Genomic DNA, 17352 nt, shown 5'->3' on the forward strand with positions numbered 1-17352 from the left:
AGCCTAATCAGTCTGTTTTCAGAACTGACCATCTGGTGATGTCCATGTGTAGTTTTCTCCTGGGTTGTTGGAGAAAGGTGTTTGTTATGACCAGTGTATTTTTTTAACAAAACTCTGTTAGCCTTTGCTCTGCTTCATTTTGTATTCCAAAGCCAAACTTGCGAGCTACTCCAGGTTTCTCATGACTTCCTACTTTTGCATTCCCGTCTCCTATGATGAAAAAGACATCTTTTTTTAGTGTTAATTCTAGAAGGTGTGGTAGGTCTTCATAGAACTAGTCAACTTCACCTTCTTCAACCTTAGAGGTTGGGGCATAGACTTGGAATACTGTGATATTGAATAGTTTGCCTTCGAAACAAAGATCATTCTGTCATTTTTGAGGCTGCAGCCAAGAATTGCATTTTTTTGAACTCTTGTTGACTATGAGCCTACCCCATTTCTTCTAAGGAATTCTTGCCCACAGTAGTAGACGTAGTGGTCATCTGAATTAAATTCACCCATTCCCATCCAGTTTAGTTCACTGATTCCTAAGATGTTGATGTTCAGTCTTGCCATCTCCTGCTTGACCATGTCCAATTTACCTTAGTTCATGAACCTAACATTCCAGGTTGTTATGCAATATTGTTCTTTACATAATCCTACTAATTTTTCTGTGATTTTGTTAATTATAAAAAATAAAATAAATACATATAGTAAAAACCAATATTACAGGAATATAACATTAAATATATGGAAATTGACATACGATGAGTTTTTATAGTTATTTTATTCTTTAAAAAATATTTATTTGGCTCTGTTAAGTCTTAGTTGCAGCACTTGGGATATTTAGTTGCAGTCTGCTAACTTAGTTGTGGTATACAAATACTTAGTTGTGGCACGTGGGAATCCAGTTCCCTGACCAGGAATCGAACCCAGGCCCCTTGCATTGGGAAATTGGGATGTTAGCCACTGGACCACCAGGGAAGTCCCTGCAATGATTTTTTATTAAAATAACTTCTCTTTCTTGTAATGGCAGTTCATTTAAATGATTGTTAAATAGTGCCAAATGCTAAAAAGAAAAGTTAATTTTTATATTTATTTTACATGCTGTTTCAAATTTAAAGAAATACTAAGATTCTTTATGTTTGATAAATGTATCTACATTTGACCTTAAGTTGGAATACCATGTGAAAAACAGAAAAAAAAAAAAGCCTATTAAGTTTTCAGATAAGGCTAAAGATCTGAGTACAGTTTGTAATTTAACAAGTAAGAGTCTTTGATCTATCACAGAGACAGTCTTCAGTTTTTTAAGTGTAACTAAATCTCATTGTAGGCGTCTGCCTGCAATGCGGGAGACCTGGGTTCGATCCCTGGGTCGGGAAGATCCTCTGGAGAAGGAAACGACAACCCACTCCAGTATTCTCGCCTGGAAAATCCCATGGATGGAGGAGCCTGGTGGGCTACAGTCTGTGGGGTCGCAAAGAGTCGGACACGACTGAGTGACTTCACTTTAAATCTCATTTAAGGTAGTTTACAAGATAGGAAGTGATCACAGATTTTACTCTGTCTTTTTAAATGTCTTATGCTTATGTGTAATGTCTGGATATAGAACTACTATAAATTCCCAGTATTCAAATAATTTCTGAAAAACCTTGCTACAGTGTCTGATATTCTACACCAAATATACCATTGGCTTCAAGTATTTGGTATTTAAATAATCTTGAAGAAAATGCATTATATTTTTATTAGCAATTAAGCCTTTATCAAGAGTAAGCTCAGGAGATTTGCAGAGAATTCCTCAGGTTATGCAATGGCTAATTGTTTTCTGGCCTCTTCCTACACATCTATATGATTCCTTTCTTTAAAAGTTTCTCTCTGCCTACTGTCTGCAATCCACAGGTCTTCTTTTACTCCCACATAATGCAGACTTCAGTACCAATGTAAATGGCTTCTCTAGTACTCTGGTCTAGACTTAGTTCTTTGATTCCCTCAAGTTCAATGACCTTTATCTCCATTACATGTCTGCTATTTACCGCTGTAGCTGCACCATGGGTGCCCATAATTAGAACTACTCCATCTCCAAACTAATACTCAGATAGGCTCTGTCTGATCATGTGTGTCCTCTGTCCTTACAAAACTTTCTTTGTACTGCCATTCCTAAATATCACCTTTAACACTTCCAATTTCTTGATTATTCCAGTCTGTCATCTCTATTTATCAGTGAATCCCATAACCACAAAGATAAATGCCACTACATATTTTTGATCTTTACCTTCAATTACTCTCCAACATTGCTTACCTGTCTTCAGTTCCCTCTGCAAATTTCCCACATTTACCATTTGAAAACTTTAGTCCTAAGGCCCCTTACCACACTTTGCACAGCAGACCCCCTTCCTCTTACAATGATTGTTCATCTAATCTTCCCTTTGTTCCTTCCCTCCACCTACCCTCTATTCATCCCATTCCTCCTCAGGGGACTCACAATATTTTTTCATTATTGCTGAGATCTGTCTGGCTGCCTAAATCATTTTCATTTAGGATCATTTTCATTTAGCATCACCATTTTCATTTTTGTTTCTCACACCCTCTACAATCCATTAGCTCTCCCTGTTCTCTAAAGTGTGTGCACTTTTCTTCATGGCTTCTCCCCAATCTTAATTGTGGCTCTCATCAACATGGCATGTAAAATTCTATTTGAACTGGTCACTCTGGTTCTGTTTTTGCCTTGTCTGCTGCCTGTACCTCTCCTCACTCCATTTTCCACATTAGTTACTTAGGTGATCATTTTCCATATACACATAAGATCTTATCATACCCTACCTAAAGGCCTTCAGCATCTCTCCACATCCTTAGAGATAAAAGGCTCTTCCCTTCCTCTGCCTAATATTGAACCACTACCCTAGCAGTGTCTTTTGTTTTGTGTTTCTGCAGTACTGAATTACTGATATTTTTTGGTATTTCAATTCTCTATGCTTCTGGACATGTCCTTCTGCCTGCAAGGAATATCCCTAACTTGGTAAACTCCTTTTTATCCCAGAAAATCCTGCTAAGGCATTAGCTCCCCTGTAAACCCTTCCATGATACTTTTCTTCCACCCACAAGCAGAATTATTTCTTTTGTCATACTACTTGTATCCCATGTAAATACTTCTGCTACATAGACTACCTATATTTTACTTATTGATTTATATTTTTAGACTACTGTTCTCTTCTTACTGCTAAACTTTGTTTCTCTCTCACCTCAGGACATTAATACCTACACTTCCTTTTCCCTAAATACCTTTTTCCTGTCCTACATCAGCATCCACTTCTAGCTTAGATGATTCCTTTTCAAAGAGGCATTCCATCTTCAGTTGTACCATTCTAGTCAAGTTTTTTTTGCTTGCCTTTACACAGTCTCCTTTGGAGGTTACTGGCCTTTTGAGTCCCCTTTCTAGATACTTCTTTCTGGAATGGATATGTTTCTTAATCAGCATCCTTTCTTAATGTTCTAATTTATCTATAACATGTATGTATATGTTATAGACATATGGGTATATATTTTCTGTGTGTGTACATAAAAAAGCTCAACTTATCCTTTTATAATCTCATGTTTACAAGTTCCAATCTGAATTCATCATCTCCCTCCCCAAAACTGTTCTATCTCTTGAGTTCCCTATCTTATGTCATTTTGTTATCTTATTCACTTGTTCGCCCAACTCAGAAACCCCTATAGGTTCTCTTCTTCACTCAATCCTTCTGTCCAATCTGTCACAAAACTCTTGATTTCACTTCAACAGTTCTATCCCTCAGATCTATCCCTTATACTTCATTACTTATCTCAGATATCATTCTTTCTTTTGGAGTTGAGAAATGGAGTATTTCCTGCCATAACAGTAAACAAAGATTGAGCCATGAGGGAAGTCCAACGAAGTCACAGTCATCAGCAATTCTGGCCTTCCACGTGTAAATTCCTGAGCCCTAATGGTACACAGGAAGACTAATACCTGTGATCTGGCAGCCATCAGGTATAGCCACTCCCTACGGTGAGCTCAGAGGAAATCAGGATGTGAAACACACTGGATACTGGCTCCAGATAGCTTAGATGCATATGAAAGGAATGATTTCAGTGATCCCAGACTCTTGCATCTTACCATACACAGAAAAGCACTAAATTCCTTAACTTAGGGTATCTGATTTTCTTTAATTCACAAAAATACTTCTGATATTCAGACCACCTGCTCTTCGTTGCAAAGTACTATATAACTTGACTCCTCCCTGACCCCAGCTTCACAGAGCAGTTCTCTCAGGGCAACTTGAGATACTGTCTCCTGGGCTTAAGTCCTAAAAAGTCCCACCAAATAAAACCTCTCAACTTTTAGATTGTGAATAGTTTTTAAGCTGACAGAGTTATTGCAAACACTCCCGAGGAAGACCTCTGTGGCCTAATATGTCAACCACAAGTTGGCACTTGTCACGGGTGCTTGCCATCTACTTCTACAAGGATTAAATCATGTGCCGCTGCAGCTGCTGACCTTCAACACCTTCTGAAGAAATTCAGGGTGGAAAGCAGAAAGGAGGCACTCTATGCTCCAGAAACACGACTGAGCAACTGAACTGAACTGAACTGAACTGATGCTCCAGAAAACTGGCAGGACAGATCTTTAGACAGATATTCTCAGGAGTTGACCTTATGAGCCCAATATATTTCCCCACATTTAGAAAAGCACTAAAATCCTTCATGGTGACGATTGTTTCTCGTGACTAGCAGAAGCTTCGTGAGACCAGCAGGAACCTTCTATAAAAAAATATATGCTTGATTGCCTGCACTCCCCCTTCACCAATATCACATATAGACTATCTTTCCTCCCTCCCTCTTTAGATCAGTTTCTCAGAGCTATCTGAGGTGCTGACTCTTGGACTGTAGTTCTCATATTGCCCCAAACAAAACTTCACTCGCAACTCTCGTGTTATGCATTTTTTTTCTCAGCAAATATTGCTAAACCTTACACTCCCTCCTCCCAAATCTTCCCTTCATTGTGCTGTGAGAATAACCTTTCCCACGTATTCAAAAAGGTAAGCTATGAAAGATTCAAACAGAAAACTTGTTTTCTTTCCCCACTGCTGTTTCCCCCAACTCCAACTACTGCTTACTAGGCAAGGTTTCTCTTCCCTTTGAACCATCTCTTCTCGCCTTCCTCCCCCAGCCAGCCGCAACAATCCAAGCATAAGCTGCTTAGAAAACAGCTGACATTCCAAGCCTAAGAGTCAATTCAGGCATTCTTTGCACTATGCTCCCAACTTTAATCTATTCCAACACGTGGCACACATGGCCCATGGCCCGCCCGATTGTGAGCTGGGTAATGACAGGAATTTTCCTATTCACCCGTGTTCTGCCTCCACGTCCCCTAGTAGAGTGAAAGGACCACAAAGGGGACTCTCAAAAACAACGGTGAAAAATATGAGTGAAGAGAATAAAGGTGACGATTAAACACAGAGGATTCGGATTCAGATTAAGTCGCATCAACCAGTTTTGTTCCTTTCAAGATGGCGGTCTGTGTGTGCTGTGTACGCCTGTCTAAAGTTAACTGTGTCCCTTACTCCCTGACCGCCCTAATCTCAGCACTGCTTAGACTCAGGGCAGGGGCAGCGCGGGCAGCGCCCACGGGGCCTACGGGCCGCTCTGACGCGGAAGGGCCGCAGTCGTCAGCGCGCCCGAGGCCTGGCTCACAGAGGCGGCCTGGCTCACAGAAGCGGCCTGGACCCCCCGCCCGGCCCCCCGAGCCGGCAGCTTGCCTCGCCCCTTCCCCGTCTCAGGCAGGTCGGACCGCCGGCTGGGGTCCTGAAGGCTGTTCATGCGGGCACGCCCCGTCCAGGGAGAGCCCGTCAGCACCTCAGAGAGGCCTCCCGCGGCCTCCTCGTCGCCAGGCGCAACCTCCAAAGGGGGCAGCGTCGGCTCCTCGCGCCCCGTACGTCCAGGAAACCGCGCGCCGCCAGTTTAACGGTTCGGTTCCCGCCCGACTGCGGCAGCGCGGTAGGCCGGGCGCCCGAGGCTCCGCCCCGCGCGCGCCACGCGCCCGCCCAGCGCCCGCCCCGCGCCTCTGGGGGCCGGCGGCTGCCCCACCCCCGCGGCTGCCAATCGCGGCCTCGAGCTAGCCGCCGGAGCCGTTCCCGGACGGGCACCCCCGGCGCTCCGCGGTCGTGTCTGGACTGAGCGCCGCGACGCGGCTGCCGGCCCCGAAATCCTCCAGGATCTTCAGGCGGTAGGTTGCCGGGGAGGACGGGCTGCGAGGCGAGCAGAAATCAGGACCCCGGAGAGTGAGGCGGCGAGTGGGCGCCGTCTCCGAGGACGGACATGGGGCAAGTTGGGGTGACGGGGAGAGGACTGGCTGGGGTCTGGGACGAGTCGGGCAGGGCCTCCACAGGGTCCCCAAGATCGGACTCTTAGGGCGCAAAGTGGGCGGGCAGGTGGGCAGGAAAGGCGCGGGGGCTGGGGCGGGGGAAACCGGGCGGGAGGCAAGTGGCCCGGGGAGTTACACTCTGAAGGAATGTTGATAAAACAAAAATAAAACAAACAAAATGCCCCCAGAAGTAAGTGTGTATGGACACCTGCCCCGCGACCTGGTGGTGGGTAAGTGGGATGGTTTGAAGACTGTTTCCCGTGTCCTGGCATCGTCCGTGCTAAACGTGACCAACTTTTGTTTTTTGAAGTTACTTTAGTTGTTTTTATTAACAATAAAGAGCAAACGAATAATTAATTACACGAAATTATATTCTGTAAGAAAAGAAAACCCAGTAAGAATAAAGAAACCAAAGACATATGTGGTCACTTCACAGAAGAAAATCAAATGGCTAATGAACCGTTTTTGAAGATGTTCTGTGCAACTTGTATGTAAGGATACGCGTTTTTACGAAAGTTGACATACAACATTTTGTTAGTTTCAGATGTACAACATGATATTTTATCAAAAATGTATAGTTGCTGATATTTTCGCAAAACTGTGAAAATAAAACTATGAAAAAGGACAGTTACCTCAGTTATGACAACCACCAACACGCATTACCTGGACAGTTTATCCCACCTAAATGTTAAATTGTATTTGTGTTAAAAGATACTTTATAGGAAAAAAAATTTTTTTTTTTGGTCGGAAAGCATGAAACAGAAAGCAGAACACTTGGCTTATAACTTTTTGATATTTCAGTTTAAATATTTGATATTTAATTTTTCCTAAATAATGACAACCTAGTTTATGGAATATAAAATGTCTTTCAAGTCACAATCAGTTTATCCTCTAGTCCTCTGTATTTTCCTCTATCAGTTTATGCTGCTTAATTACATCAGCATTTGGCTTTAAGAAATCGTAACTTTGTAAAAGAGGTATTTTGAAGTTGAAAACAGATTAAATCTTATCTGATACAATCCTATATGGGAAATATACATGAGATAAACGAAAGCATGTTCTTTTCACTTCTCTCAGCATATTTCTTTAATTGTACATGCTCTTATTTCATACTTGTAGCAGAACCATCAGCAGTTTCTAAAGAAATCTAGCCTTTAAGTTGTTTAAGTATAATACTGTTTCTAAGTATAGTACATAGTAAGTATAGTATCTAATGGATTAGAATGGCAGTGTACCATGTCTGCAGAATGAGGAAAGCATATTAATTCCATAATATATTTAGTAGTCTAAGAAAAATTGAAAATTGAGGAATTGAAAATTATTAGCACACATCAACTTATTCAGAAGGTTTTCTACATGTAAATGTTCCTTCTCATTTTTTTCCATATAACTACTATCCATCCACATGGAGTAGTGGACAGTCAGGTGTGTTTTACTTGCCAAACACACAAATTTAGAGATGATAGCATGAACTTTACAGTCAGAACCTCATTTCTACCAGTTACTAACTATGTGAACTTGTGCATTTCTCTTATTTTTCTTAGCTTCAGGTTTCTCATCTGTAAAGTAACTAATAATGAGTTTCTGCAACAGTTAATGTATGGCTCAAAATTAAATGAGGTAGTATATGTAAAGCATTTAATATGTAGTAAGATCTCATAGAAATGAAGTTTTAATTAAAAAAAGAAAAGCATATATTGGGTAATGAAATTGTGCCCCATCTGATTAGTAAATATGCTTATTATGGTACTATATTCTAGAAAATTTTAGGTTAATTTATAATTTCAGAGTTGGTGGGCCCTTAGGATTCATATTTAGTTCAACATATTTTTTTAAAAAGAAATAATCTAAGATATAGTTAGTATTCTAGATGTAGAATAGCAGTGATACAGATTTCCTGACTTGCAAACCAGTGTTCTATTCATATCACTTGGTCTTAATCAGTGTGATACTCCATTTTAACAAATTGAAAGATAAAAACCATATGATTATCTCAATAGATGCAGGAAAAGCCTTTGACAAAACTCAGCTCCCATTTATGATTAAAATTCTTTTTAAAATGGGCATAGAAGGAACCTCAACATATCACTTGGCTTTTTAAGATGATTTGTTAAATATGTGTGAACTTGAAAAAAAACTTTAATAACCATTTCTCAGCATGTGTTAGTTAATATTATGAATTTTTGAGATTAGATCAAAATGTTCTTTAAGAAATATTTATACCACAAAACTATATATTTACATTTCAAAGACAACTGTATGACAGACCCGCAACGCTACCCAGTAGTGTAGGTAAGATTATGTTTTTTTACAACTATTCTTTGTAACGTTTGATATCATAAATGCCTACACTAGGTAGGACCAGTAGCTTCAAAGGAAACTTTTGGAATTCTACAATAGAGTGTGCTAAAGACTGAAGTTATTTTACATACTGATTTTTTAGTTCAGCTGTCTTTAACACAATTAAAATTCAGAGAATTAAGAATTTTTAAGAGAATTAATTAATTAATTCTTAAGAATTAAATTAAAGGAATTAAGCTTTGGTTTGTGGAGCCCTGTCCTTCTTTATGATGCTTGATCAGTTTTACAATAATAATTGCTTATTTATTATATAAGGTAAGTACTTACCTTTCCATTAATAACACTGTTTAAGATATGATGCTGTTACGTAGTATGCATCCCAAACTTGTTTCCTATAATATCACAGTCTCTATGCAGGCATAGTTTACTTAAAAAAAATCATATTGAATAGAATATTATATGAGATGTGAATTTATATATCTGGAGCCTTTGCTATAGTTCCCTACTACAAATTGAAAGAGTGCATGCTTGCTAAATTGCTTCAGTGGTGTCCAACTCTTTGCGATGCTATGGACTGTAGCCCACCAGGCCTCTCAATTTATAGTAGTTTTCCTACTACAGATTGAAAGGGGAAAGGGTAGGTGGGTACAGAAATATCTTTGGTGAGTTTTTTTTTGTTGTTTATTTATTGTATTGCAAACTCATATAATAGTTCTGTAACTCCTAAACTCTTGAAAATCCCTAGTTTGAATACTGTGGATTTGCTTTGCTCAGCAACTGGAATACACTTTACAACCTACCAACTCAATTTCAGCTGAGCAATGAAAAAAAAAGTGTGTGCCAAAGTAGTCTATTGTATTCTTTTCATGGGGAATAGGATGGAAAGTTACTACTACTAGTATTGACATTAGGCTCCTAATTTAAATGGTTAGGATGCATATTAAATAATGAAATATTAGATTGCTTTTAGGTCGATGTTAAAATATCTCTTTCACATAGAAAATATTCAATCAATAAAGTGATTTTTTTTCTTCATATACTTTTTTTGTTTCCTATTATATCAAAGTTGTAATGTCAACAAATACATACAGCATTAGTTTTGTTTAGAAGGTTGTTAATCACCATGCTGAAATACAAATCTAGATGGGTGCTAACTTGGGTTGTTGTTGTTCAGTTGCTCAGTCATGTCTGACTATTTGCAACCCCATGGGCTGCAGCACGCCAGGCTTCCCTGTCCTCTGTCTCCCAGAGTCTGCTTGAACTCATGTCCATTGAGTTAATGATGCCATCCAACCATCTCATCTACTGTCGTCCCTTTCTCCCGCCTTCAGTCTTTCCCAGTATCAGGGTCTTTTCCAATGAATTGGCTCTTTGTGTCAGATTTGCTTGTCTCCAAACTTCAAGAAGAAGTAACTATTTTGTGCGTAGTTATCATTGCTAACTTTGAGAGGTTGTTTATAAATTTATGACGTTAACACTTGAATTATGTCCAAAGGAATTAGATGAAAGCATTTCTTTCGTGTGTAAAGTGATTAAACCCATTTTATACTTAGGGAAACAGTCACTTAGACCAACTTCTGCTCAAGGTCATATGGTTACAATCAGTTTCTGGAAAATTAAGTGAAAATCTGGTGGAGTTTTACTTTTGACTTCATCTTGATAGGCATCAAAATTTGGAAAACTTTTGATCCATTCAAACATCAGAAAATTTTCATTAAATAGGAGGCATTTAAATTTATAGATGTATTTAGTAAAACTGATGGTGTTGTAGCTACTAAGATACACAAAGTCAGTTTTTTTTTACTTCAATTATCTAATCAATTAGGCTTGTAATAGATTTTTTGTATGATATATTTTAGAAAAATTTATAGTCAAATTACAATATGGGCCACTGGAGAAAGAAAGAAAATCATTATTATTGTTACTATTCTTGTTATTTTACTACCAACCATTTGTTAGGAACTAGAGAACTTGATGTGAGCTTCATCTGAGCTTCCCTGGTAGCTCAGCTGGTAAAGAATCTGACTACAATGTGTGATGCCCCAGTTGGATTCCTGGGTCAGGAAGTTTGCCTGGAGAAGGTATAGGCTACCTACTCCAGTATTTTGGGGCTTCCCTCATGGTTCAGATGGTAAAGAAACCACCTGCAATGTGAGAGACCTGGGTTCAATCCCTGGGTTGGGAACATCCCCTGGAGGAGGGCATGGCAACCCACTCTAGCATTCTTGCCTGGAGAATCCCATGGACAGTGGAGCCTGGTGGCTACAGGCCATGGAGTTGCAAAGAGTCAGACAGGACTGAGCGAGTAAGCCCACACAGAGAACTTCACATGAACTATTTTATTTAATGTTAGTATTGAAAGAAGAAGAGCAGGCAAAAGAGTGGGGGAACACCAGAAAACCTGAGTTTATAGATAAATGGTGAAACATAATAACATTTATGAATTCAACAATTTATTGAACATGTAGTGTATATTAGACACTGTGGCAGCTCTTAGAGAGACGCTGTATATTAGTTGCTGTGCTAGCTCTTAGAGAGAGTGATGGAGCTATGATTTTATAGTCAGCTAATGTAATAAATACCACACTGGAAGAGGGTACAAGGGTGCTTTGTGAACACATAAGAAGGGTACTTAATGAAACCTGGACAGTTCTGCCTGTGTCAGGGGTGGAAAGAGAGGAAGGAGCTAGCTTGACTGAAGGGTGTTCACTCTGTATGTATGGGGATGAGCATATATGCCACTTTCTAGACTCATGTCCTGGGGCAAGTTACCTAATTTCTCTAAGCATTATCTGGAAAATGAGGTTTAAAAAATTATAAAACTAACATTTACTGAACTCTTACGATGTAGCGGGCACTGTGCTAATGATTTATACAGATTTTCTTGTGTAGTCCTCAAACCTAGGAGGTAGGGGTTATTGTTTTCCATAATTATACAACTAGGTGGTAGAGCTATGATAAGAACCCAGGTAGGCTGACCCAAGACCTGAGCTCTATTAATAGTGCCTGATTTATAAAGTTGTTCTGAATATTAAATAATGTGGCATAGTTAATTGTTTACTGTGCATGAAACGTGGATGTTGGCTCATGTTTCTATTATTAATAATTCAGCAGGTCATGGGGAACTAAAGTTTTTGAAGCAGATATGTGTGTAAAGGGATCATAATTTGGAGAGAGAAGAAGCTGTATTCTCCCATTTGTTCAGCAAATGCTTGATTTGCACCTATTTTGGATCCAGTCCAAGTACTGAGTTAGTTGCAAGGGACACAGGAGGAATGAAAATACTGTTCCTCACTTTGAGAAGAATCTGTCCCTCGCTTTTGCTAGTATGGAAGACGAATCAGCCATCATAGTTTAGTATATAGTATGGTACAGTGTTCTCTAAGTGCCATGATGTGGCCATATTAATTTTGTCCCAGGTACAGAGGTACATAGGGAAAGGCAGTATTTAATTAAATCAGACTAGGTGTTCAGGGAGATACAGTAGGAACTACTGGGGGACTAAAAGAGCGGTAGTAGGAGTAAAGAAAACAGATCTGAGTGATATTTTGGTAGTAGAATGGAATTAGAGATTGATTATGGTGAGGGGCTCTAATTTAGATAAATTTAAGGAATACAACAGGAGGGACATCTTTGGAGTCAAAGTAATGAATTTAATTTTGGATATGTTGAATTTAAGGTACTACTATAAGATATAAATGGGAATATCTTTTGGCAATTAGAAAGATAGTTAATGTAATAATAATATACTTCAGGAGGTGATCACACCTCCTGAATTATTAATGATAGAAACGGAAGCCAACATCCCTGTGTCACACACAGGAAACCATTTACCCATGTCACGTTATTTGAACGAGAGGTAGACGCAGATGGGTAAATAGCGGCATACTTACGATGTAGTTAGGTAGTTGCAGTCATGAAAATAGATGAAAATAACTAGGAGAATCAAAGCCAAATTTGGACTAATCCCTAAATTTAACTGGAGAAAAATAGCAATCATCTAAGGAAGTTAAGAGAGACAGTCAAGAAATAGGAAATAAAACCTATAGAAAAGAGGGAAGTTAAGAGAGGGAAATGTTTTAAAGAGGGAATATTCAATTGTGACAGATGCTGAAATGGGTCTCTGGTTGTTGCAGGTTATTTTAAATTCTTGTTTTGTGTTTGTGTTTTCCACTTTAATTTATAAAATAGTTATCTTCAAATGAATGTCATGATTTTTTTATTGTAAGTTCTGGGTTTTTTTGTCCTTTTTTCTTTTATTTTTTTATTGAAGGATAATTGCATTACAGAAGTGTGTTGTTTTCTGTCAAACCTCAACATAAATCAAACATAGGTACATGTATATCCTCTCCCTTTTGAACCTCCCTCCCATCTCCCTCCCCACCCTACCCCTCTAGGTTGATGCAGAGCCCCCGTTTGATTTCCTGAACTATACAGCAAATTCCCATTGGCTATCTATTTTTACATATGGTAATGTAAGTTTCCATGTTACTCTCTCCATATATCTCACCCTCTCCTCCCCTCTCCCCATGTCCATGAATCTATTCTCTATGTCTGTTTCTCCACTGCTGCCCTGTAAATAAATTCTTCAATACAATTTTTCTAGATTCCATATATATATATGTTAGAATATGATATTTATCTTTCTTTTTCTGACTCACTTCACTCTGTAAAATAGGTTCTAGGTTCATCCGCCTCATCAGAACTGACTCAAATGCATTCCTTTTTATGGCTGAGTAATATTCCATTGTGTATATGTACCACAACTTCTTTATCCATTTATCTGTCGATGGACATCTAGGTTGCTTCCATGTTCTAGCTATTGTAAATAGTGCTGCAATGAACAGTGGGATACATGTGCCTTTTTCAATTTTGGTTTCCTCAGGGTACATGCCTAGGAGTGGGATTGCTGGGTCATATGGTGGTAATGTCATTGTTTTGTTTGTGTATGTGTTAAAGCAATTTGTATTTTTCCCTCCTAAAGTATGGAACCTCAAGATCTTTATGATAATGGAAACCAAAAAGTTGATTGGTAAACCACTTCAACCAGCAAGACCTGTTCGTCATCTGAGTTCTCCCCCTGGTGAGTCTGGTATCCACATTTAAAAAATTAATTGGCTAATAGCTAATTAGTTTTTGAAAGACCAAATAATAAATAATATATGTATAAAATACATAAATAGTTTATGATGGATATTTAAAGATAATGATGGGAGGGGGTTCATGTTTGGGAACACATGTAAGAATTAAAGATTTTAAAATTAAAAATAAATAAATAAATAAATAAAGATAATGAAAACCAGTGATCTCTGAAGAATTTAGAAGTATAACCAATGAGAAGGGATTCTTTTTTTATTGATGTATATAATTGATTTATAATACTGTGTTGGTTTTAGGTATACAGCAATGATTCAGATTCAGTTTTATATATATATATATATATATATGTATGTATGGGCTTCCCTGATAGCTCAGTTGGTAAAGAATCTGCCTGCAATGCAGGAGACCTGGGTTCGATTCCTGGGTTGGAAAGATCCCCTGGAGAAGGGAAAGACTACCCACTTCAGTATTCTGGCCTGGAGAATTCCGTGGACTGTATAGTCCATGGGGTCGCAAAGAGTCAGACATGACTGAGTGACTTTCACACATATATATATGTATATACACGTATACATATATATTTTTTCAGATTATTTTCCATTATAGGTTATTATAAGATATTGAACATAATTGTGCTATATAGCAAATCCTTATTGCTTTTCTGTTTTATGTATAATAGTTTGTTAATCCCATACTCCTAATTTATCCCTTTGCTCCTCCCTTTCCACTTTGATAACCATAAGATTGTTTTCTGTGTCTGTGAGTCTATTTCTGTTTTGCCTATAGATTTATTTGTATTATTTTTTAGATTCCACATAAAAATGGTATATAATATTTGTCTTTATCTGACTGACTTCACTAAGCATACTATTCTCCAGGTCCATTCATACTGCTGTAAATGGCAATGTTTCATGCTTTTTATGGCTGAGTATTATTCTTCTGTGTATATATACCACATCTTCTTAGGCCAGTCATTTGTTAATGGGCACTTGGGTTATTTCCGTGTCTTGGCTATTATAAATAGTGCTGCTGTGAACAGTGGGATGCATATATCTTTTCAAAGTAAAGAGTTTTTGTCTTTTCTGGATACATAATCAGGAGAGGGATTGCTGGATCATAAGATGGCTCTAGTTTTTTAAGGAACCTCTATACTATTTTGCATTGGAGAAAGAAATGGCGACCCACTCCAGTATTCTTGCCTAGAGAATCCTGTGGATGGAGGAGCCTGCTGTCCATACGGTCACACAGAGTCGGACACGACTGAAGCGACTTAGCATGCATGCATGCATTGGAGAAGAAAATGGCAACCCACTCCAGTATTCTTGCCTAAAGAATCCCAGGGACCGCGGAGCCTGGTGCGCCTATGGGGTCGCACAGCATCAGACATGACTGAAGCGACTTAGCAGCACCAGGAGCATACTGTTTTGCATAGTGGCTGCATCCATTTACATTTCCACCAACAGTGATTGGAATTGCTCTCACCAGCAATTATAATTTATAGATTTTTTTCATGATGGCCATTCTGACCTGTGAAGTGGTACCTCATTATGGTTTTGACTTGCATTAAGAAATGGATTCTTAATGGTCTACTAGTCCATAGTCTACCAGACCAGCAAAGATGGGAAGAACAGTTTTTTGCTTAAGAACAACTCATGGATTTTTTTTTTTTTTGGTCTCATTTTCATGATTAACAACTGCTTATGCTCAGAATGATACTCTCAGTGCAAATCAAGTCCTGTGATTTTGATCACTGCCAAGCAGTCATGCTGGAGAGATCATTAGCCTTTTAAAAATATACCTAATTGAAAAAATTAGTCCAAAGCAACACTTACCGATTAGGGCTGTACTTTAGCTGAACAGAAAGTCTTAATTTTTCAGGAAATCTAAAATTAAATTTTCTAAAATTAAAATATTTTTTTTGCCCATAATACCAAACTTTTGGACAAATTCATGAAATTCCAAATTGGAATAATAACTTTCTATTCTTTTTCATTACTAGCTATATATACTTATTTTTACATATATGTGTATAAAAATTACTTTAACTCTGCTTAGTGTTCAACTGAGTAACTGGCTACTTAGAAAGGGGAAAACATAGCACTTGTATTGATTACAAAGATGAAGCGGAAAAGATAGAAATGACACAGTTCCTCAGTCCGCTTGCTCTTCCATCTTTGGCTCCTACAGAGAAGATTGTCTACATTTTGTTCATGTTTCCTCTGCAGATAGCTGTGACTTAGGACAGACAGAATGAAATAAAGAGATCTTCTGGACCATAGTTTAGCGATGCTGATGTGATTCAGCATTCTTCTGGTACACTGAAGAAGCAGTTGTAAAGGGCCAAGTCTCATTTTGTCCTAAAGCAAAGGAAATAAAACCATTGTCAGCTACTTGTTTGTGTGACTAGCCTTTATACAGTATCGCTCCTTCCCTCATTTGTACAGATTCCATTTTTCACAGATTCTTTCCCTTGAAGGCTGTTTTAGCTGTAGGTAGAAGTGGGCTGGTAGCCGTGATCTCTCATTTCGTTATGTCCTCTTAAGATGTGGACAGGAGTAGGGGTTTATTGAGCAGAAAAGTTAGCATTAAAGCATACTTCTGTACTCTCTGGGCAACTCACATCCCCAAAGAAATCTACTTTTTCTTCAAGACCCAGACTGAATTATTTCCTTTTGTTAAGCCTTAGTTGATATGCCCAAAGCCCAATCTTCTCTCCCCTTGTATCTTCTCTGTACCTGTCACATAACTTATTGTTATTATAATCATTATTTATGAGCTTGTTTTAAAAAATAGGCTATGAAGTCTTTTATCTCTGAACTTTCTTCATGTTTATAAACCCATCTCCTAACACAGTAGCTGACATTTCATTGTGTTGAGTAAATGAACTCTCAGAAAACATTTCAGAACAGTGCCTAGCATATCTTAGATACTTAAGGTTTTTTAGGTGGTATTATACCATTTATTGAAGTAATAAGTATTTAAAACAGTTTTTTTTCCTCTCTCCTAACAGGAGCAGTATTCCCTTTCAACTTTCAGAATGAATATCCATGCAACACCCAGTACTTACAAAGTGGAGTTAGCAGAGTAAGTCTTAGAAGTTATAAAAAAATGAAGCATTGCAGACTGGAAAGTAAAATTTGTTAGATAGCTCTTGTGTGTCAGGTACTATATTAAATGCATCATATACTTTAATAGGTTATGATATATTTCAGGCATACACTTAAGAGAATAAAATACTCATTATGCCCATTGCTCACCATTTTTCAAATCTCAATATTTTGTTTTATTCTAGAAAATTAAAATAAATATTACATATATAGTCAAAAACACTTGTATATCCCTGAACCTTCCCATTTGCTTCCTGTACTTCCCCAGGATAAGTATCCTCAATTTGTCATTGTTTCCATGAATGTATTAGTACTTTTACTATAACAAATAGACTTGTTTGTATGTAAAGCTACCACATTTCTTGTTCCATTTTTTTGTTGACAGATATGACCTTTGTTTATATTTTATAATAGAAATATTTTATAATAAATGCTATTATATAATAAACATCCATCTGTATGTTATGTTTTATACATGTTTGAAAG

The 17352-nt window shown here is 38.1% G+C and overlaps 1 protein-coding gene across 3 annotated transcripts in view; it reads left to right on the forward strand.

Annotated features, from left to right (window-relative positions):
* Positions 1-6121: 6121 nt before the first annotated feature.
* The window catches only part of C11H8orf88 (chromosome 11 C8orf88 homolog), a 31420-nt gene continuing 20189 nt past the window's right edge, over positions 6122-17352 (forward strand). For 2 of the 3 annotated variants that reach the window (XM_068983943.1, XM_068983945.1), the window contains exons 1-3: positions 6122-6220; positions 13644-13751; positions 16770-16843. In XM_068983943.1, coding sequence (XP_068840044.1) covers positions 13664-13751; positions 16770-16843 — 162 coding nt within the window. In that variant the 5' untranslated portion in view covers positions 6122-6220; positions 13644-13663. The remainder of the gene's footprint in view (positions 6221-13643; positions 13752-16769; positions 16844-17352) is intronic. The other variant, XM_068983944.1, reaches the window with a different exon arrangement.

The sequence above is a fragment of the Capricornis sumatraensis genome, chromosome 11 (assembly GCF_032405125.1).
Source record: "Capricornis sumatraensis isolate serow.1 chromosome 11, serow.2, whole genome shotgun sequence".
Lineage (NCBI taxonomy): Eukaryota > Metazoa > Chordata > Mammalia > Artiodactyla > Bovidae > Capricornis > Capricornis sumatraensis.